The following is a 22,680-nucleotide window of genomic DNA, read 5'->3' as shown; positions in this document are numbered from 1 at the left end:
CGAAGATTCCTATCTTGTAAAGCCTCCCCTCCGCGGGGTTTACCAGAAATGGTAAACAATCAAATACTTTATTCAGGTGTAGCACTTTGGAGATACGGGCATTATTATTAAGGGAGTACAAGCAAATATCGAGGTCCACGTGTCTCAAACGCGAAAAGAGGCTTAACAGTTCCATTCTATACACAATTCTGAACGAAAACATTTTGATTTGACGCAAAAATAAAGAAAAAAATGGCACGGATTCTACGAAATCGCAATATTCAATTCGTAGATTCAGGCTGAATCTAAGATCGATATGAAAAAATGTAGATCAGCGAAGACGATGTGATAAATTATGTTTCGCAACCTATACTCCGAATCATCTATCAGTGGTCGTTCAAATGAATATACTTCTATAGAAGATTTAAGGTGCTTATAAAGACCCGTTCTACACCTTGAAAACGCGGGGATGCAAAACTCCTATACCGTTCAAGCGATCAGAGTTAAACTTGGGCAGTTAATGCCTTACTTTGGCAAAAAGTGGAGCGTCTTTTTACATTTTCAAAATTTGGAAACAAATTTTACAGATTGGTTACCACCCACAGAAATTGGCCAAATTTTCACAGTCGCACTGAATGGATCGAACTATCCGGTATGATGCCACTCAGCGGTGATGAAACACACAGTTTGTGCCCAGTCCCATGAGATTTGATGGTGACATGACGAAATGGCAGCCGATCTAGTTTTCGATTATGAAGAACACCGAAATCTCATTTTGGCGACATTTGTTACCGACATTACGCGCATGCTGGTAATATATGCGTGTAATGTCGGTAAAAAATTACCGGCATGCATGAAAGGTCGGTAACAAATGTCGCAAAAATGAGATTTCGGTGTACTTCGTAATTGAAAACCAGATCAGCTGCCATTTTGTCATTTCACCATCAAATCTCATGGGACTGGGCTCAAAATGTGTGTTTCATCACCGCCGAATGGCATCATACCGGATAATCCGATCCATTCAGTGTACCTGTGAAAATTTGGCCAAAATAAGGCATTAACTGCCCAAGTTTAGTTAGTTTCACTCTGATCGCTTGAGCGGTAAAGAAATTTTGATTCTCCGCGTTTTCAAAGTGTATAACGCTTCTTTATAAGTACCTTAAATCGAGCAGGCAAAAAATTCATTAGAAATAAAGCATAGAAACATTATTTTCTGGAAATTATTCAAAAATATTGCAACCAAATTTGAATTAGACAGGCAAGAGAGTAATTGATTATTAATTTTAATTTATCAAAAATCAATTAGGCCAGAGCTTAGTCGAATTGACGTGGAATTCTCTATACATACTCGGTTTATTGAAAGTAAATATCACTTGAGAATGAAGAAATATTAAATATGTCAAAGATGTAAAACATATGTGAAGGGCATTGGACACAAGACGGCATGCTCTGCCATATAAATACGAGTAATATCGAGGCGTGCGACACATTTCTGAGGGGAACAAGAACGAATTTTCAACCAAAACGTCTTCAGGGTCTCTAATTGCAGTTCAACGTGAGTAAAAAATCACCTTTCGCGTTGCGTTTCGTCTAAAAACGTTCCCTACTGAAAATGTTCATGTGTCAAATCATAAAATGTTTTAAAAAAATTCAGCATGTAATTTATTACATGATTTATAAAATAATCACTAATTTATAAAAAGATTATATATAAAATCTTGAATCGTCACATATACTAGATCAAAAATCATAGTTCACTACATAGTTGACCACTACATACTATATTTGACTTTACGATTTTTGATTTAGTATATATATCTGATGATTCGTGCTTTCACAATTTATCATGTGATTTCTTATACAGGGTGACGCGACGCGCGTTGATTGACTGAAAAGCTGTGTCTCGACTGTGAATGGACTTACCCTGTATACTTTACCGAATTTCCACACGAACATTTTCGGCAGAATTTCTATGGGAGTTGCATAATTATCGTGCAAACTCTGTCATGGATTATTATTCGCCACATTATGCACACTGCACGCGGTCAGTCGATTTTCGATAAGCAAACAAACCAATCTTTCTAATTCTAAGATCTTTTTTATCCCTACCGATTGTGTTTTTCTTCTTACTTTCTTCCCTGGTCAAAGTTCCAAGTAAAACGAATTTTTAGAGATTTTGGAACATTTCATAAAAGTTTGTTTTTCGTTAAGAATTGTTAATTTCTGTTAAAAATTTTAGTATCTTGTAGATTTTGAACAAATTTTCATCAAAGTCTACAAGTTTTTATAAGAAACTATGCATACTTAGAATTTTACACGAAAACCATTTTTTGTAAAAAAATATTACGAAATGTTTCAATTTCGCGAAAAAAGTTCGTAGAAAATCGTGGAAATCATTTTCACCCGGAAAATCATTTTTATTATAAAATATTCACGTGAGAGAAAAAATGGTGCCACGTGCTGATGAAAAAATTGCGAGAATCTGAACGTTGCGCTGATGTGGCTTTTATATTAAGGAAAGGCTTTGAAAGAGATCGAATTACGAGGCGGAAAGAAAGTCCGCGATGCGGTCCGTGTGATTGGCTCCGGTTTTATTGTAACTACCGCATTCGAGGTTCGCGATTGCTGCGCCTTCGCCGGACTCAAGATTGACCAAGAGGAAGACAGTCTAGAGCTCATAAATTTCAGTAAATAGCTCATAACTTCCGAGGGTTCGGTTAACCAGTGATATACCGACGATACGGATACTGTCTGCTGGTTCGTGACCAATCGAAGGGTCCAGAATGACGATGATGAAAGAAATACGCAGAGAAAAGTGTCTGCCGTATAGAATATACACGGCGACGAGTTATCTTTGAATTTTCTACATCCAGAAATTGTGCCAAGTACAACGATGACGCCTCGAGTGAATAATTTCAATTTGCGTTTAATATGAACAGTGAGAAACATGAGTATTAAAAATTATTTGTACAAATTCTACGCTTGACTGGATCTACAAAAAGTTGAGCTCTGATAGTTGGTTGATTCAATGATGCGTATCTTTTTGATAAATACAGGTGCTCTGATCTGAAATCCGGCCCTTGACATACGTATAAATATTTTTAATCAGCTGCATTTTTACTGGTGATGGAATGTTCGTTTCGAGAAGTAGTTGAAAGAAGTATATAAAAAAAAAAAAAAAATTCATCGCCCTAAATTAGACTTTCGTCGAAGGCGAGGCCCCGGGGGGATTCGAACCCCCGATCTCCTGTTTACTAGACAGGCGCTTTAACCAACTAAGCCACGGCGCCGATACTGTCACTCGATAAAGTTTTATATATATATCAAAGCTTAGTTTGCTTGAGCGTCCATATTTCATCGGTAGTTAAATAATTCTACCGGATAGCAGTCGATAACGTCGTTACCGATTGTGATTGATACGGGGTGAAAATATTAAGTGTAAGAAAAAAATTTATCTTCATACTAGGAAGACGAACGCAAGGAAAATGTAGGATAAAATAATGAAAAAGTTGGATTATGGAGGCGCCGGGTATCGATCCCGGTACCTCTCGCATGCTAAGCGAGCGCTCTACCATCTGAGCTACGCCCCCGATGACAATGGGAATGACAATTGACAAATTCCGGTCAATCATCCTTCTGCAGTGATTTTTTGTTAGCAATTTGCCACAGAAATAAAGAGGAACGATATTTAGATGATTTGGAAAGGGATGAATTAAATTTTTGACACTTGATCCGTCTATTTCTACATACACGTGAAAATGATGCCTACTTGTTAGGCTATTTTTCCTCGATCTACAATATTACAGATTTTACAACATTTTTAATTTTGGAACGCAAAATTTCTTTCTTTCAAATTTCTCATCAAATTTCTCTCACATTTTAGGATGTATCTTAAAACGAAAGTTCGCCAAGAAAGAATGCAAAGCTAAATACCATAAATAAACCATATCTCGCTTTATTTTTAAATTTTCAAATTCTCTTCCAATTATGTCTACAACTTTTACTTACGTACGTATTTCATACTTCTACGGTATACCCATATTTAATACTTGAAGTAACTCCTGAGGAAGACGTGCCACGTTGTTGCTAGTGAAACTTGTTTTGAAAGTTGAGGAGAAAAAAATATTTAAAATCACGTGTTGCGAAGCAAACTCAATTTGTTTATCTATTTTTCTTTTTTAATTTATTTACAGATGTAATAAAAACATCGCACGTGATTTTCAATTTTTTTTTTTTTTTCTTTTTTTTTCAAGTACGAAATACGTAAATAAAAAAAAAATTGCAATTCGCCAATTTCCAATCGACTCTGAGCGACTTCGCTGTTCATTTGTTTTCACTCGGCTGATACGAAACTCCGAGGTGCTTAGAGTCGACTTGTATCCTGAATTGCCTACAATTAGGGGTCTAATGAATGTGATGCCCTTAATTATAGGCGATTCGGGGTACACGGTGAAAATTTAGCGAAAAGTCGATGAATCGTAGGTGTATATGCACTGTTTTTTTTTTTTTTTTCCAGTGATACACTTGTAAGTGTGGATCAGTAAATTTTCACTAATTCAAATTTAGAGAGCGATCGTAAAATGAACGAAAAGTACGATAGAAAGGATTAATAACCTTTTGATTGTGTAAACAGTAACGCAGAGCAGATGATGTGAAATTTACTTCGAACATAGCCATTCTATTCCATTTTTGCATTTAATTGTTTCTCGCTTCAGTTTAAAGACCATGCAAGAATGTATAAGAATTTATAGAGAATTTTAGTAGAGAATTCATTGCAAGAATTGTCCAATTGAAGATTCACAGATTTTTTAGCCTCAACATGATTTAATTTTTCTCTATATGATCTATTATTTGAAAACTTAATCTGCATCTGAGGTCATCCATTATAATTTCTTCTATAATTTACTGTTCATAATCAAAGTACGAGATTCGCTAATTTCAATCAACTTGCCCAGTTGACACAATTTCTCCAAAAGTTTACACAGATTTGCTGAATATTATTTTCATGAAATCTCCACATCTGATGTTGTAAAATAAAATTTACAATAATTATTGGAAAGCTATTTTATCAATAAGTAATGTAAATCGCTTCATAAAAGTTTGTAATCTCTACCATTCTCTTGAAAATTTTGCAGTATTTGCAAAAAAAAAATTAAAAAATTTCTTTCCACAAATAATAATAATTTAATTATGTAAAGAATTGTAACGAAAAAGAATACCGTTCTCATTTCACATTCTTCCCAACAAAGTATACGACTAATTGTAGAACAATTTCATACCATGAGCAAGGTAACAGCATGAGTTAACAATAAGAAAAATAAGTACATCTCTAGAAAGGAAACTTATAGTACGAGAGGCATGCAAAAGCCCACCGACCGTGACAATAGCCACGTTCACGGTCGTCGTTTTTCATCGGCCATGAGGTGTGCATGCTTGCCGTAGTAATCCGTGTTCACGTAATCGATGTTAGGGGAAAAAAAAAAATATTTAACATACGAAGAAAAGTAAATTGAGGGGAAAAAATTAATCAACAGAAAATATCGCGAAAGTACAAAAAAAGACAAAGAAAAATACACACAAAGGAAGCAGACACTTTGCACTCTGTTCGAGTACTGCATGGTGTAAAAAAATTGACTGACTTTCAACGACACGAGTTCGTGTATCTGATCCTATGATCCAGATTCTGCTCCATAACTCTTGTAACTTGGCCGTAGATTTTAAGTCCAAGTTTTGTGCTCGCAATTTATTGGAAGAGGAGCCTGTTCATACGCTTTAGTTTCATATCAAGGGGGGACTGCAGTGAAATTTTGATAATATCAAGTTTTCGATTTTTGAAACGACTAGAAAATATGTAATCAAAACGCATCGCAGGAGATTGAAATTTTTTTTTCAGGACACGTACTGCCATGATCTAGATTTTGTTGGAAGGAATTTTTGATTCCATCTTTTTTAGTGATTTGAAAAACAAAAAAACTCGACATTAACGAAATTTCACCGAAGTCCCTCCTCAAAGATATTGAATCCTGCAAACACCATGGAATATTATGAAAGTATAATTTTTTTTTTTTTTTTTTCAATCTGAAATATATGCAAAAGCTACTGCTGGCGGGAGTTTCATGTTTTTCTCAAACAAAGTATACCTCCAATTTTCTGTAAAGATACATTTCGTATTACTAAATATTCAAAATTTAGCTACACTCGTCCATTTACTGTCGTTGAGTGGTGAATTCGATATAAAAAAAAAATTACAATACAATTATTATTACTATGATCATCATCGTCATCGTAAATCATTTGCAAAAATCAGTCAATTAACAATGTGTAGTTAATTGCAGTGACAAAGATACATAAGTTTAAGTGTAATTTATTAACAAAGGTTCGAGTATAATCCTTGGCTCTCTAAAACCTCGACAATGGCAATGTACGTTGACCTTTCCTGGAGCTCTTGTTTGCCAATAAATTGTGCAAACTGTGCCATTACGAATGGTAAGGCCGTCATGCAAGAACGAAGAATATAAACACGAATCCTACAGACTAACCCAACCTAATATTCAGTGGCCACATAATGTTCTAATAATGACCTGATTCCGCGGAATCTGTTATCGACAGAGTTTACCACTTTGAAACACTTACGAATTTACTATTGAGATTTCCTAGTTTTCGTACCATTTCTTTATTATGGGATAAAATAAAAATGTATTTCAATCTTTTTGTTCAGAATTGTGTATAGAATAGGACGTTAAAATCGACCCGGGCAGCCCCTTAACTACGATTATTAGTGGCCACGCATTTGCACGTGGTTAGCACACCTCAAAGTACGTACCGACGAATCGTCGTCTTCTAAGTCGTAATTTCTGAATGTTATTCTATGTTTGCAAAATTGTCAGAAGCGGCGAAAGCTCGAGTCAGTGACAAGGAATGTCCTTGAAACTGACACCATAATATAAATTATTATTGAATTTCCTTTTGGGATTGTAAAGTCGAGATAAGGAAGTAGTGACTTTGTCAACAAGTTGAACCAACATAAATTAAGTGCCGCTGACCTGTCGTGTTGTGTATAATTATATATTTCGTGACGTCAGAAGCGAGGAAATTTCTTCGTCGAACTGTGCGATAACGTGGACACGAATTTGACTAGGAAATTTTTTAAATCGTAGCTTGAATAAAAGTGTACGTCCCTAATTCATTCATTGTTAACGTAGATCGCTGATAATATTTATTATAAATAATAATAATCTGAATAAAATCAGGTCACATCAAACATGGCCGATTGCAATCGCCGATTTGTTGAATATTCACCGTTTCTACGATTTCAGAATTTCTTTCTCTCATTCCCTCGTGTTTATTGATCAACGATGAACGATAGTTTGTGCATGGAAATGAACAAGTGGCGATCCGTTAAAATTTTTATTCAATCCTTGGTCTACTCTGATTGTTTGTAAAATTTGAATTTTCATCCAAAGAATTCTCTGGCCTAATTTTCTCATGTGTACAAAAATCTAAGTATCTAATCAACAGAAGAATAGTCTGCTAACTGTTGAACTTGGCAGAGAACGAAAGTGTGTTACGCCAGTTAATGGTGATTTGGAAAATATCTGGAGGGCATATTTTTCACGATAATTATCGAGTAAAGAGCATGACTTGTTAGTATTACAACGTGCGGTGTAAAATTCCAAATAAAAAGCCTTTTTCCCCCGAGTACAAAATATTTTCCAATAGCAAGGCTAATAGTCCGTTAGGGACAAACATTACCTAACTCGCGTTAACACACGTGTAAAATTGATATAAAAAAACTTCCTTAGACAGAAGACGAAGTTCTAAGGAGTCAAATTAAAATTTGCAAATGTCAAGGATAATAATGTAGCAATATTAAAACGGTAAAAAAATTAATTAATTGACAGCTCGATAAGCAAACTTTTTTTAAACTCTGATAGTATAAATTTGAAATTGATTTCAGAATGGAAAATGAGTCGAATATACGTGGTAATTAAAATAAATTGAATTAATTACTGCGAATATAATTCAGTAATCAATAGAGGTTATATGTTTTTTTTTTTACTGTAAATTAATTAACTATTTATTTGATTATTTTTTATAATAATTGTAACTACGTACGTAAATTAGGACTTTCATTTATTAGGTTTATTATTTAGTGACTTTTTCATTGATTAGTAATCTTTCATTTGAATTTATCAGGGACAACGAATGTATAAATAATGGCAGAAGAAATTTGCTTGAAACCTGTTGTGATAGTGAAGAGTTGGATGATGATTTACAGCTGGTATGTGGTAATTCCAAAGCTATCCAGAGAGGTATACTATATTGTATTACTGATCGTATAAAAAATTTGCAAGATAATAGCCGTGAAGATACATATTATTTGAAAGCAAAAATTCAATCTTCTTTTAAAATTATACGATTTACGATGTTCTTATAGGCCTAAGTGAAAATGGAAACATTATGAATATAATTTATGTCAATGTGCAGCTTTAGAATCTTTAAATTGTTTGCCGTAAACCGAAAATGATCCATCGAGTACCATAACTTCTGAATATAAAAAGATGAATCGATCTAAATCGTTCGTAAAAATCACAATCAAAAGAAAGTTATCGAATTTACACCCTACTCGATACATGGATCCATTTATTACATCTAACTTCATCATTGTGAGGCAAAATTCTGGAGTGCGTATCAGTAACGATAATTATCAAGTAAAGAGCATGACTTTCAGTATCATAACACGCTGTGTAAAATTCAAGATAATTTTAATTACCCATCACAATATTGCATGGTTGCGATCGTTACCTAAATTTTGAACCTGTAAGAAGTTGAAAGTAGATTTACTGATCATCCTCGTACGAAAATAAAGTGCAATGCGATTAAATTTTTTCTGTATATTTCTACACAGAGTAACGTAAGAAATTTCGAGAACACTTTTTAAATTAAGGATCGGGAGAAAAAGCTGTAGATATATCAACCAAAAAAAAAAAAAAAGAAAAAAGACTTCAACGAATGATCCAGGTCGCAATTAAAAACAGAATAAACTAGATTCAATATTACACTCTTGCTAAAAAAATTCTCTACGAGTTTTCCGGTGCTTACTGGGTGGTGTGAATAGAGTTCGTAACCACCATTAATTTAATTACAATTTTACGGGTAAATGGTAAATTATATCGCGAAGAACATCCGCAATGAATTGAAAATTTTAGGCTCCCTGTTACGTCAGAATCATGGCATCGATTTTCCAAATAATCAAATTCATACTGGTTTTCTTTTAATTTCTAAAGCTTCTCTTGTAAGTCCAAAAATTATGGAAAGTGGTTTTTCTTATGAAAAAAAAAACTCAGGATTCTAAAAAAAAAATGTCGTAATGAAAATGTGTAAAATTTCACAAATTTTTTTCATGTGGTAAATGCTTATGCGCATTGCAGTACTTATGTTATGTAAGATTTTTGTATTCTTATCCCCAATAGCGACAAATAATTCTGGACTTCTAAAACTTTGGAAAGCCGTCACTTTAAAATCACTTAAATCATTGCAATCGCTTGTTACCTGATCTATGAGTGAATACCCCCTTGGAATAAGCATTAAAAAGTCAAGAGATAAGGATTTATTGTAATATCTAATACCTTTGAAAAATAATGAAGTTCGGAATGTTGACTACTAAATAATTCTTTCATTAAAATTTGATTAAATGTCTATCAACTTACGAATCAAAATTGTTAATTTTTTATTGCCCATCAAAGAAGTTACCTGACGCTCCGGATATGAAAAGTTCTGAAAGGTGATTTAATAGTCAGTTGATTAACTGCTAAATACACACATGCTGAACTCATTATGTGGGTATGCTCATAATACGTAGTACCTGCTTTTTCTCAGATTTTAAAAAAACAACATGTTTTGGCTGTAAACAATCCAAATTCTCTTAAAAAGTACCAAGTAAGGAAACAAATAGGTCGCGCACTATGAAAACTGTTTTTTTGTATCTACTTTAAACTTTCCAGAACCTTCTACTTTTCTCGAATATTCAGCATCAAGATCGATATTTTTCTTATATATCCTTGAGCGTTTTTTATCCAAAAATCGCTGTCACTAATTTTTTTCCTTCGCCTTTAAAAAAAGGACTAAATATTATAAAATGAGTTTGATGCCATGATTCTTACAAAACGAAGAATCCAAATTTTTTTAAAACTGTCTGGAGTCGTTCGTTCTATTATTCACCAATTTTCAAATTTCAAAATCGGCGATGACACATGGCAAAAATTTTCACATCATGTAGCTTACGGATGGCTTGCTAAGCGGTGTCAAGTTCTTTTTCAATTTCCATTCAAACGTCCATATCAAGGTCCAACGGGGCAATTGCAACGGCCAAAAGCCAAGAGGGAACCACGTGGTTGCCAAATTATTTTCTGCGTGTAAAAAAAAACAATTGTTTTTCTGAACTTGGCGGGATTGCTTCCGCCACATTCAAAAAAATATCACTTCTAAGTCCGTGCAACGAATTTACGTAGTCTTAAGTACGTTTCTTCGCATTCTGAGAAACTGAATCGTTGTAGCCATAGTGCAAAAATCGTTGAATAATACCCTGTACAATTTAACAAGGTGAGTACTGCGCGTTCATGGATTATTTAACGCAAGCTTATGACACCGCGGTGTAGAAAAAAGCATTGGCGAACACTTACAGAAGTGTTACGCTTCAGTTCTGCCAAGGCCAGTAGCAGTTGTATACCGCATTCGAGAAATAAAATGAAAATAAGATTGTAAATAAAAATCATAGCCGTAAGTAATAAGGGGATAGATAAACGGCGTGGGAAGCCATCTTGAATGGTAGATCGCTGGAAGAGTATCCCACTCAAGTCCACCTTGAAGCAAGTGTATATAAAGGGGAGGTTTGCTACGGCGAACCTACATTAACGAACCGAGCTCGATATACACACTTTCAAGACACTAGGTAGTGCATATAAATATATATATATTGTCAATTAAGTATCCGGAATTGCTCTGCAGCAGGAAATCTATCATTTACACAAGCCGGAGTTTCCTTGTTCGTAAGTGTTCTGCAACTTTTAACGTTAAACCGTCACACAGTGTAGAGTATAAATCAATTCAGGCTGGTATGGAACGAATATAAACTTAATGTGTCAAATCAGAAACTTTTGAACAACCAAGATATGAAATTGAAGAATAAATAAAGAATTTGTTTCTTCGTTCAAAAAATTATTCAAACAAATTTTACTGTGATTGGTTAACTTTAAATTGTCAAATTTAATTGTTGTAATTGAGATCTCAACATTTTTTTTTCAAATAATAAACAAACTTTTGCTCCGCTAAACAGTAAGATTATTCCAGTTGAATAGGTTAACAGATTCTGAGGCGCGTTACGGTTATTTTCAAAAATTTCGTTTGGCAATAATAAAGAAAAATAATCTACGAGGTGGATAAAAATTCAGACCTTTTGATATTCATTCTGGGTTCCAACGTATATTAATCATCAAATATCATGAAGATATGACAAATCTATTCTTAATCTTATTGTTAGGATTTACTGCGGTTTAGAAAATTAATAATATCAAAATACAGCTGCATAATGTTTTTACGACGAGTTTTGTGATGATAAAAACTTCAGGCGATGCCTTTTCTAACAAATTACAAATTCATTGAATTGAAATTTCATTTTATTCGATTAACTTTGCGACAACTTACAAATAGTACGGATTTGTTTCGTATAAAAAGTCTGTTAACTTGTTTATATTCGTGTGATTATTAACTATCACGTACAAAACCTACCAAATATCGATGAACCAAAATGAAAATATTCTATTTTTCACCAGCGTGAATTACTTACACATCACCAAATCAGTATTTTCAGTGTTATTCCAAGATCACTGACTCAATAATGAGTATAGCTTTCTTATAAAAAAAATCGAAAACAACTAGCTATATTAAGACTTACAAGAATAAAAATTTTCAAATGATTTCCAGGCACACCGACTATTCGCAATGGACGCAAAAGAGTTCTGCGAGTTCGGAAAGGCAACTCTCGAGTACATCGCAGATTACACGGAGAATATACGGGACAGAAATGTCCTCCCGAGTGTTAAGCCAGGTTACCTGAACGAATTACTCCCACGGGAAGCACCGCTCAAGGGGGAATCGTGGCAAGAAGTCCTAAAAGACGTGGAGAGAGTCATAATGCCCGGAGTAAGTCTTACAAATTATTGTTTAAAAAAATATCAAGTGAGCCAATTTTTTCATTGACAAACGAATCGTTTAAGTATGGCAAAAATGTTGTTCGTACAGAAAAAAAAAAAAAAAAAAAAAAATACACTGATTTCCACTGAACTTTGTCATGCGATTATTCTTTTTTCTAATTCCATTTTCTTTTTGTGCGTAGAAGAAATTGAAATGATTACATTCAATTAATTCGCTCACTTTCAATATCACTCGTAAGATCATTCAATTTACAGAAATATGGTGGTAATAAACGCACTCTAAAACAACCGCAATCTAAAATATTTCACTGAATTAAAAAAAATCTTTACACAAAGAATTTTACATTCCGTATACAAAGTATCCCTTTCTGTGACGATAGCGTGAGTCTGTGATTGCACATGCGCGGAGTACTAAAAAGACCACTTTTAACTAGTCTAGTACTGCGCGCATGCGCTGTCGCAAACAAATCTAACATCGCGTAACCATCACCTCAATTTCGGACATGAAATAAAAGCGCGTGATGTACTCTTGTTATATAAAGAATCGTTTTCACCTCGCTTATTTACAAAACTATTAGTCATCGACTCACCGAAAAGACGAGAAATACTTTCAATTAGTTTCACCAAATCTGGCTAATTATGAAATCAATACCCAAACGGGTTTGCGAAAAAGTGATGCAGCTGCATTTCGTGCTCACATAATATTCAAAGTTTCAAATTAAAATCGAGAAATTTTGATAAAGTATAACAATTGCCACGGATTGAAAACAATTTTTGTTATTCTTCCAACCGATTGTGAGTGTAACTGTTTGACTATATATAAAATCTGAGTGCACATTTTCATGCATCATAATATTGTGTGATCGTAGTTATACAAGGCTTTGTTTATTTCACGTTTCCAAACAACAAAACGTCGACCGTCAGTTGACTAGAAATCGAACGTAAACATAGTCTACTAAAATCGTTGACTACTTACTTGTCGACGAAAAGTCAACGCAAAATTGATTTGTAAGCCAGTTTAAAATTAAGTCAACATATGGTCGACTCATAAAAAGCCGACTGCAAGTCTACGTAGAGTCAGCTGTAAGTCGACTATTAAAGGTGCGTGACTTCACCAATACAGAACAAATTTCAATATTGAAATACCGACGACACGCCAAAATCATGTCACCTGCGTTGATTCTACGATTTCAGTTAATTGCTGTTTAAAGAAAGAAAAAAAAAAACAAAAAAAAAAAAAACTAAGAACTTGAATGTGATCTTGTGCGACAAGATTTTGTCCTGGCATAGGCATTATTTTCAGACAATATTTCTTCTGACATACCTGAACGGTGCTGTTTTCCCTACTTGAAGAAGTTTGTCTTTTTGTAAAAAAAATCTTCCATTAATAATCAACAAGTTTCAATAACAGAGAAAAAAATTACGAAAAATTCCATACGATCAATTGAAGGAAACGAATTTTTGTCGTCAGCAATTTAAAACTAAAGTTTTCACTCTACAGAATAAGGGGCTGTTCATAAAACACGTGACGCAGCGAGGGGGGAGGGGGGGGGGGGATGGAAAAATCACAAGACGCTATGATATGATAGAGATGCTGGGAATTTCCTGTATTTAGTCGTATAAATTATATATTACATATATATTTACGTTGTCAAATATATAAAACAAGATAAAATCTTTTCTTCTCAGAAGTATTCTATGATAAAATGTTTCAATTTAGTATTTTACTTGCTTTTTATTTCTGAAAAAAGAGAGCAAATTGAGGAGGGGGGGGGGGGGGGGGGGGGGAATATTCGTAAAATTTGCGTCACGTGTTTTATGATCGGCCCCTAATATAACTGAAAGACCTACTCATAGATTACACTACATTAGAATCATGAAAACATCGGCGACTAACTTGGCGAGGATCGCGCGGGGTCGAACTTTGTTTACAATCATTGATACTGCCTCGATCCTTTCCGGCTACGAAAAACATTTTAATCTACCGATTTACTAACATTGGATTACGCTCGTCGTTATTACAGCAAAACTGGTTCATTCCGCGAATAAGAAAGCTACATCAATAAGAAAGTGTAAATCGTACCTTCGAACGTATCACAGACGCGTCAATGACGAGGTTATGTTTTCACAAAAAAACGAAAGTTGTATAAATTTTTGTACATTTGTGGATGAAATAAAACGTCTTACCTTTTGATGATATTCGGTCAAACTCCGGTTGTTGAGACACTTTTAATCACTTTTAATCACTTTTATTTCACAATTATGATCACACACTTTAGCAAATAACTGCCACGCTTGAAGCTTCCTCGATGTAATATTTAGAACATTTTTGTACGACCGTTTATAAAACTCGTCACTTCACGCACGCGGAGCGGGCGGCAAGTAGCGCGTTTCAGACTAATTTGCGGAAACGGACTGACAAGAACTTTCCACACGGCCCGAGCGGGCGATATGGAATCGGGCTGCAACGAATACAGCGCCTCCTAGCGTTACAAATACGTAGCATCAGTCGGTAACATGTCGGTAAAGCAGTTTGCGACTTGGCAACTTTGAACATCGCTAGAGAGTAGAGACGTTAACAACAATAAAACATGCAAGAGTAATATTTTGATCAGATCATATCAGATAGAAACTATTCTTGAAATGTATGAAATGAAATTCAAATAATTGTAGTAAGCATACATTTACTGCTTCGTTTTTCCCCGCGTGTAGAGAAATAGCTCGATGGCACTGCTGTGTTTTTTTTTCTCAGTATTTCACGTTTTCAAAAAGGGTTGGATGAAAAACATCGTGTGTACCACCGGTGGAATGCGATTTTGTCGCTTCGCTCGTAGTCAAAATCACCGCTTTTCCGTCCTTGATACACAACGTACTATTTTCCGCGTCGCGGTTGAGATTACGAGGTTACCCATGACATCTCGGGCATTACCTAGACCTAGACCTAGAGCCGAGATTTATTGTTAGTCGACTTGAAAATCAGTTCAAATATGGCTAACAGCAATTTAGATACTATAAGTCGACTATACGTTGGCATTTTTCACTAGACTTAAAGTAGACTTTAAGTTGCCTTTTTGCCAATTGCGTTATTTGGGTTGTTTGCTTTCCGTAGTATTACCCAAAGAGAGTTAATAATTAATCACTTTGACGTGTCGAAACAGGTGACGCACTGGAACTCACCTCATTTTCACGCCTACTTTCCGTCGGGCAATTCTTATCCAGCAATCATCGGGGAGATCGTAAGTGCCGGTATTGGTTGTATCGGATTTTCGTGGATGTCATCTCCCGCCTGCACTGAGCTTGAAGTTATCACGATGAACTGGCTTGGAAAGATGCTAAATTTGCCAGAGGAATTCTTAAACTGTAGCGAAGGTCCGGGCGGAGGAGTCATACAGGTAGTTAAATTTGATTCTTATATATTTTTTATAAAATAATCAGTTAAAGAAGAAGAAGAAAAAGATACAACGATCTATCTGAACATCTATACATTCGTTGAGGAAATTATCTGCAACCTTCGTAAAAATCAAACCTTCGAGATTTCACGACAAAATTGTCTCCCAAGTCTTGCAATCTAGTGGTATTCTCAACGCATTCTAACAAACTCTTTTAATTACCAATTACTAATGAAAAATACAAACAATCTAGAAAAAAAAATATGGGTGTTGGGCTCGTCCGGGATTTGAACCCGGGACCTCTCGCACCCGAAGCGAGAATCATACCCCTAGACCAACGAGCCGTTGTACTGATTGTGATAAATAATATTATACATTTATTTATAGTTAAAGTGAAGTCACGTTTGGTTTTCAGTTTCCACAAATTTGGTTTCGAGTTATAAATGATTTATCACGTGAATCAATAATTATTTGCCGATACAGTGTACAAGAATAACTTCTCAATGTTTCAACTTACTCGGCTGGCAATTTCCGCGGTAACATGCACGTATGTTATGGCGGTATGAAAAACTAAAGCGAAAACTTCCGATTTATCCTCGAAAAATGAGCGAGTTTTGTACTTTCTGAAGAAATTTTCTTCGACTGGTTAAAACACCAAAGCTGTATCACAATTTTGGTCGCATTCAGAACGCACAAAAAAATTGGGCTCGTCCGGGATTTGAACCCGGGACCTCTCGCACCCTAAGCGAGAATCATACCCCTAGACCAACGAGCCATATGAATTGAGGAAAAAAAGATTTAATTAAATCACATATGATGTCACGGACAGTCTAGTCAAAAAAGTTTTAGGTTTAAGAATTTGTGAAGCAAAGATTTGAAGTCAACAAATGAACAGAATTCCGCCCATTCATATCAAGGTAATGATTTTTTTCAGTCAAGCTGAATACTTGTCGAAATCATTTATTGCCAAATTTATGCAAACTGCATTAACCTGTAAATTTTTGTCAATAAAAATATCAGATATAGTTTATCGAGTTTTGTTTTGAGGTATATATATTATACTCAAATCGTGGTGGAATTCTGTGGTAAATAATATAATGTCGATTATATTCTAACCTCCAGACGAAGTTAGTAATACATAATCATACCTTTTATCGTTACTAATAAGCATGTGCAGTTTGCCATCTATATAGTGTCTAACAGTTTTACGCGAGCGGTTTTTATCAATTATCAATCCATTCAAGAACTCAAATGGACATTAAATATGACAGATTTTGTTAACATGAAAACAGAATACTAATATTTCATTTAGGGGTTATTTTTTCTATTTTTTTATTTACTTCGTTTCCATGTTAACAAAGCACTATTGTAACGACTGCAGACTTATCTCGCAATCTTTTAACCAAGTCTTACAATTAGTATATATTTCGAGACTACATTTTTGACCAGACTGTACGCCCGACACATTCTAACTAATTCTCAATGTTCTCAATAATAATACTCCTAATCATACCAATCGGTATTCAAAATAGAAATCGGTGTGATTAGGTGAAGTGTTATTGATGCGTGATGCCAAAGATTACACCACAACCTGTAATACCATTTATTTTGGCAACACTGCTAATTCGAGTTGACTGGCTTTAGATATATATTCAACACTTTCTCAACAACAAACCGGTTATTCAGAACATTTCGGTTTATCTGAGGTAGTAAGGTGGCTCATATTTCCGGGCGTCGTAATTTCGGAGCCTTCTTGCATCATCTCAATTTGATCTGATGATATTCACTTGAAATTTATACCGAGTTACAATTTTTTTATATCGAAGCTGTGAACATCGTTTTTCAATGAATTTCCTGGAACGACTCTTCAGTTGTATTTCAAATAACGGCATTTCGGCGCAGTCTTAAATTTAGAGTTTTCATGTTTAGGAAGTCGGAATTCTTGCTAAAATAATCTGAAAATAATTTTTCACGTTCTAGCCTTCAGCATAAAATCCAAGCAATGGAAAAAAGGAAGAATTGCCAAATTAACATGGAAAACGTTTATACCCATCAGCGATAAGAGCTTACTTTTTTAACAGTTGGTATGCATCTTTAACGCAGTCGATATTTGAGAAAACTGTACAAGTGAGCTTGTCTCGAGTATCTAATTCGATATCCAACTTGAAGATGCATATGTCGGAGATCATTAGCCACATAATTCATCAGTACAACGTGGTTTACTAATTTTTCAATCGATAAGGTAGTGCTCTATAATTTACTTCAAGTTCTTTTTTGGTCATTTCAGGGTTCAGCTAGCGAGGCAACGCTTGTCTGCCTCTTAGCTGCAAAAGAGCGAGCGACCAGAAAGCTGATGGAAGAGCATCCAGATTGGAACGATGCTACCATAAAGAGTAAACTGGTGGCTTACACTTCTGGTGAGTGAACTGACAATGAGTCACTTTTGTAGGGATCTTCTTTACCAACTCGAACTGCTCGAGGCCTCGTAACCTTACCACTAGTTGCTAACGATCTAATTAGCGCCGTAGCGGGAGTCTATCTTCGTCTTCTGCTAACTTCATAGCTAACCTTTCGAGGCACTATTCTAGTCGGTAAAGCAGGGCTCAGATTATTTTGTAACATTGAGGGAAATTTCATTTGTTACAATTACTAGTGAAAGTTACGCGAATTTCTTTCTTTCAGCTTAGTTGATTAGTACTGATTATTCAACTTTTTTGTCACCTTGAAAAATTAGATGAAAATAATTCTGCAGAGTGAATATAATAAAATTTATTCCAGTTCCAAATTCGAATCTGAAATGTGAAAAATTCATTTGCTTGTTGATTTTGTACGTTTTTAGGTTTTAGCCAGCTAATTTTCAGCCAATTAGCCCAATTAACTGCCTTGACCGACTAAGCCGGCTAAATCCTAAGGCACTAATAATTACTAGAAAATTCGAGGTACTTCACTTCACTGTTGCACCAAAATTAAAATTTTTCTCAATAGTTACAAAAAAATATGGCACAAGTGACCAGAGTAAAAAAAATAGTAAGACTTGTCAGATTTTCTGGTCACAGCTTTAGAACTGGTTTACATTTTTTATCCAGAAATATATTTTCCAGCTATAGTAAAAAATAAAATTATATTATGACTTTACAGTAACCACAAGTATAAATTTCTCTTGTTGAGAACTTACTGAAAAGAGAAGATGTCAAATCAGATCCATTTTTAGAGAAGTTTCATGATAAAAAAATAGAAAATAATCGAGCCTTGCCTCACATCTCTATGACCTGTTCCTGTCTATTCACTTCTACTCATCTGTTCTTATAGCCGTAATTTCAAAAGTAACTGTCAAGTATTTTTATGCAACAGATCAGTCAAACTCGTCAGTGGAGAAAGCAGGGATACTTGGCTCGATGACTATGAGGCTCCTACCATCTGACGAAAAATGCCGTTTGAGAGGATCAACGCTTCTCGAAGCGATGCGGAAGGACGAGGAGGCTGGACTCGTTCCTTGCTACGTCGTCGCCACTCTGGGGACCACAGGGACTTGTGCATACGATTGTCTTGACGAGCTTGGACCCTTATGTAACGAAAACAATGTCTGGCTTCATGTGGACGCTGCATACGCCGGTAAATTGGCATTGTTTATGGGAGAAATATTTGTGAATGACGTACGAAATAGACTAGAAATTTTCGTAACTCTTATAGAATTAATTTTACGCTATAATGTATAAAAAAAAAAAAAATTGAAAATTTTGGTATCTGTTTAAAAGTCTTTGGCATTAGTGAAACAGTTAGAAAAATTTTGCGATTTTTACCGGTTACGTTCACTTAGATTTCAGATCGAAGCTTAACAATATTCTTTGGGCGAATATTTATTTATCGGCAGATAAAAGAACGAAGGATAAAAGTCTGATGCAATTTTCGTAAAACTTACGATAAGAGTTACACTCACGGCTATTTGAATGACATAATAATGAGCACCTGCAGCTTTCGAGTAATATGCCGTTTCACTTCCTCACATGTATTGGAAGCCACGAGGCAGTGAACGGCAAGTTACGAATCAAGGGAGCTTGTTTTGGTAGAAAATCAAATCTACTCCATCCATGTAGATAAATTATTGATCCACGTAACTGTTATTCGATATACGTAAGTCTTGAGAGTGAAATCTCCGAGTCACGTAGCAGTAAACGAAAGAGAAAGAGAGTTGAAAAAAGGGGGGAAGAAGCAAATAGGAAACCGGAAAGTAACGACCGAACGTTTCGCTTTCAGGTACCGCCTTAGCCTGCCCTGAATTGCGACACCTTATGCCCGGAATAAAATTCGCCGAGTCGTTCAGCTTTAACCCTCACAAATGGATGCTAGTCAACTTTGATTGTTCTGCACTATGGTAGGTACAACGAATTAGAAACTTAATAGTTACTCGCTAATCGTAGACATGGGGTGCAAGAAAGACTCGAACCGGGTAATTAAAACTCATAACTGTTTGTCGAAATTAACACTTAAGAAATCGTTATATATATGTCTCTTCAATATTCCACGTGAACTCTGTTCATAAACAATATCAAGTTTACTAACCATTTTCACTGTTGACTTATCTGTAAAAACTATTCACCTTTGTACAGATATACCAACTTTCACACTAGGTTTCAAACTTGAATTTCACTCAAGTATTTGATAATTTATAACAAACTGCGTTGATAAACTGATTTTCATAAGATTGAAATACATGCTATTGGTATAGAAAATTTCAGTACCGTGGCATGACACGCAAAAACACTTAAACCAAGCGAAATCGTTCTTGCGTACAAGTCTTGAATTTTCTTTTATGGCGGTAACTTTAAAAACGCATGACACTGTGCTTGGTTTCCAGGGTGAAGAACTCCCGGTATCTAATCGAGGCCGCGAACGTCGAGAGAATTTACCTCGCCCATGCCCACGAGGATACAGCACCGGATTACAGAGTAAGCTGAATGATAAGAATCGAATAGTAGAGAAAGTCGATGTGAAACAATCCACTCTACGAATAGCTGGATCCAAAATTCAATTAACAATCGTATTACTTTTCAGCACTGGCAGATTCCTCTGGGTCGCAGGTTCCGGTCCCTGAAGCTATGGTTCGTCATGAGGATTTATGGAGTCGAAGGGATTCGGAACTACATTCGTCGATCGGTAAACCTGGCTCGTTACTTCGAGAAGCTCGTTCGATGTGACAATAGGTTTGAAATAGTTGCGGATACGACACTGGGACTCGTTTGCTTCAGAATTAAGGTACGTTCTTTGTCATTTATCTTTGCAGCAATTCTATAACCACAACAGAATGTTTTTGTAAAAATGTTCTTCATAAAAAGTAGATCTATAATCTGAAAATTTACTTGCCAGGGTGACAATTCCATGTCCAAGGAGCTGCTCGAGCGTTTGACAGCACGAAAGCAGATCTACGTCATACCAACAACATACATGGGGCAAACCGTCGTGCGTTTTGTAGTTTGTAGTCAGAATTGTGAAGAGAGAGATGTGGAGTTTGCTTGGAATGAAATTACAACGCAGACAGCCGAAATTTTAAAATCGCAAATCGAAACGTCGGAAGTACTCGAGGAACAACTGATAGAGACCTGCACAACGATCACAGATAAACACTCGGATAGCTTAACGGACAAGCTACTAGATCTTGAAATTATGAGGAACGCGAAAAATCCGCAAACTATTTCATAAGATTGCCAGAAAAACGTTACATTGAACGACATGTTGATCCCATTACAGAACATTCAATGGGATTCTGGTTTCTCTTGTAACCGTTCATCAAATTGTATCAACTTAAAGTTTCACCCGTGCACCGATAACAGATCGGATGAAATGTAATCCATCTGGTCATTATTGATAATAGGAGTTCTAGAATTCTAGGTGTATAGGTATACCTGAACAATGTATGTACTACAGTGAAGTTATTGAATCTGTTAATAAGTATCGCATAAGTTTTTCTCGCAATAGAAATGATTTATTTTAAAATACGTCAAATCTTGGCAGGATCTATATTTCGAAATTTCAAAAATGTGAGAATAAAATGACGAAAGATGAATTGTTCGAAGTCTGGAATTGTGAAAATATCACTGATTAGTAGTCATTCATCTTTCGTTATTTTATTTTCGTATGTTTTAAATCTCGATATATCGGCCATTCACAATATTGATCCTTCCAATCTTTGACCCCCACCTCTTTGTAAAACCACACATGAGGATAAGTGCCCTAATGAATCATGCTTTGTGATTTCTCATTACAGAGTAGCGAGTGTTTTATGGTTAGAAGAGAATATGATTGCATCAAACATGCTTGGTATTTGCCACTAAAATTATTCATCATGATATCAAGGAGCCATGCAATGAGGTGATCCTTTAGTATTTTAATAAATCATTTCTATCGAGTAACACCTGTTTATAACGTACCTCCGTGAAGCTAGCAGAGCAAAGCCGCCAAAATAGATTTACTATATACAAAAATTTAGTGCTTTTATGTGCTAATTTTTTACAACAGTTGGAATTTTTGTACTTGTACCGTTCAGCTAGTAGATAAATAAAATCAAAAATATTCTGCTAGTTTGCAATTAAGCCAGAAAAGCAACAGTTATTTTGCAATGTCGAGGAATCAAAGATTATGAGATTTATGTGCTTTTCACACATTCTGAAGTCACCCCTTTGACTTCCCAATTTTCCGTAATACCGTCGCCAGAAATCACGAAATCTAATTCTCGGTTCCTACTTTGTAATCAATACATATTATGTCCGAAAACCGGGTCGAAAGTTTAAGTTTTACGAAGTCAGGTTAGGTTAATATGTCAAAACTGAATTGTACTGATACATCGAAAATCTCCACTAAAGGTAGCTCGTTCTGAATTTTCTCAACTGTTACAAGAGTTTTTTTCTTGGTATGGAAATTTTATACGTGCTTGAGGTTTTTCCCGGTTTACTTTCATTAGTCAATCAACTGCAAGTTTCGTTCAAGAACCCGCAGTTTTCATACATGTGTTGTAGAAAATATTGTAGGTGCGCATCTTGGGAGAGAACCGCCATTTTGTCTTGAGCAATGTTTGCGGAATTTGTTTTCGGATTTGCGTAACTTTG

At 35.3% G+C, this 22,680-nt stretch overlaps 1 protein-coding gene and 4 non-coding genes across 5 annotated transcripts; 1 reads left to right on the top strand and 4 right to left on the bottom strand.

The window, feature by feature from the left end:
• Nucleotides 1-3,195: 3,195 nt before the first annotated feature.
• Trnat-agu lies at nt 3,196-3,269 on the bottom strand. Its single transcript has one exon. It is a non-coding gene; the product is annotated as a tRNA-Thr (tRNA).
• Nucleotides 3,270-3,496: 227 nt separating this feature from the next.
• Trnaa-agc lies at nt 3,497-3,569 on the bottom strand. The gene has a single exon. It is a non-coding gene; the product is annotated as a tRNA-Ala (tRNA).
• Nucleotides 3,570-10,936: 7,367 nt separating this feature from the next.
• On the top strand, nt 10,937-21,347 carry LOC124406067 (aromatic-L-amino-acid decarboxylase-like). Its single transcript, XM_046881410.1, has 9 exons — nt 10,937-11,027; nt 11,962-12,180; nt 15,350-15,583; nt 17,868-17,997; nt 18,932-19,192; nt 19,835-19,952; nt 20,436-20,526; nt 20,633-20,833; nt 20,945-21,347. The coding sequence occupies exons 2-9, from the start codon at nt 11,980-11,982 to the stop codon at nt 21,275-21,277; spliced, it is 1,569 nt and encodes a 522-aa protein (XP_046737366.1). The 5' UTR covers nt 10,937-11,027; nt 11,962-11,979; the 3' UTR covers nt 21,278-21,347.
• Trnap-cgg lies at nt 15,853-15,924 on the bottom strand. Its single transcript has one exon. It is a non-coding gene; the product is annotated as a tRNA-Pro (tRNA).
• Trnap-agg lies at nt 16,284-16,355 on the bottom strand. Its single transcript has one exon. It is a non-coding gene; the product is annotated as a tRNA-Pro (tRNA).
• Nucleotides 21,348-22,680: the final 1,333 nt, after the last annotated feature.

The sequence above is a fragment of the Diprion similis genome, chromosome 4 (assembly GCF_021155765.1).
Source record: "Diprion similis isolate iyDipSimi1 chromosome 4, iyDipSimi1.1, whole genome shotgun sequence".
Classification (NCBI taxonomy): domain Eukaryota; kingdom Metazoa; phylum Arthropoda; class Insecta; order Hymenoptera; family Diprionidae; genus Diprion; species Diprion similis.
This window is presented reverse-complemented; position numbering and strand designations above follow the sequence as displayed.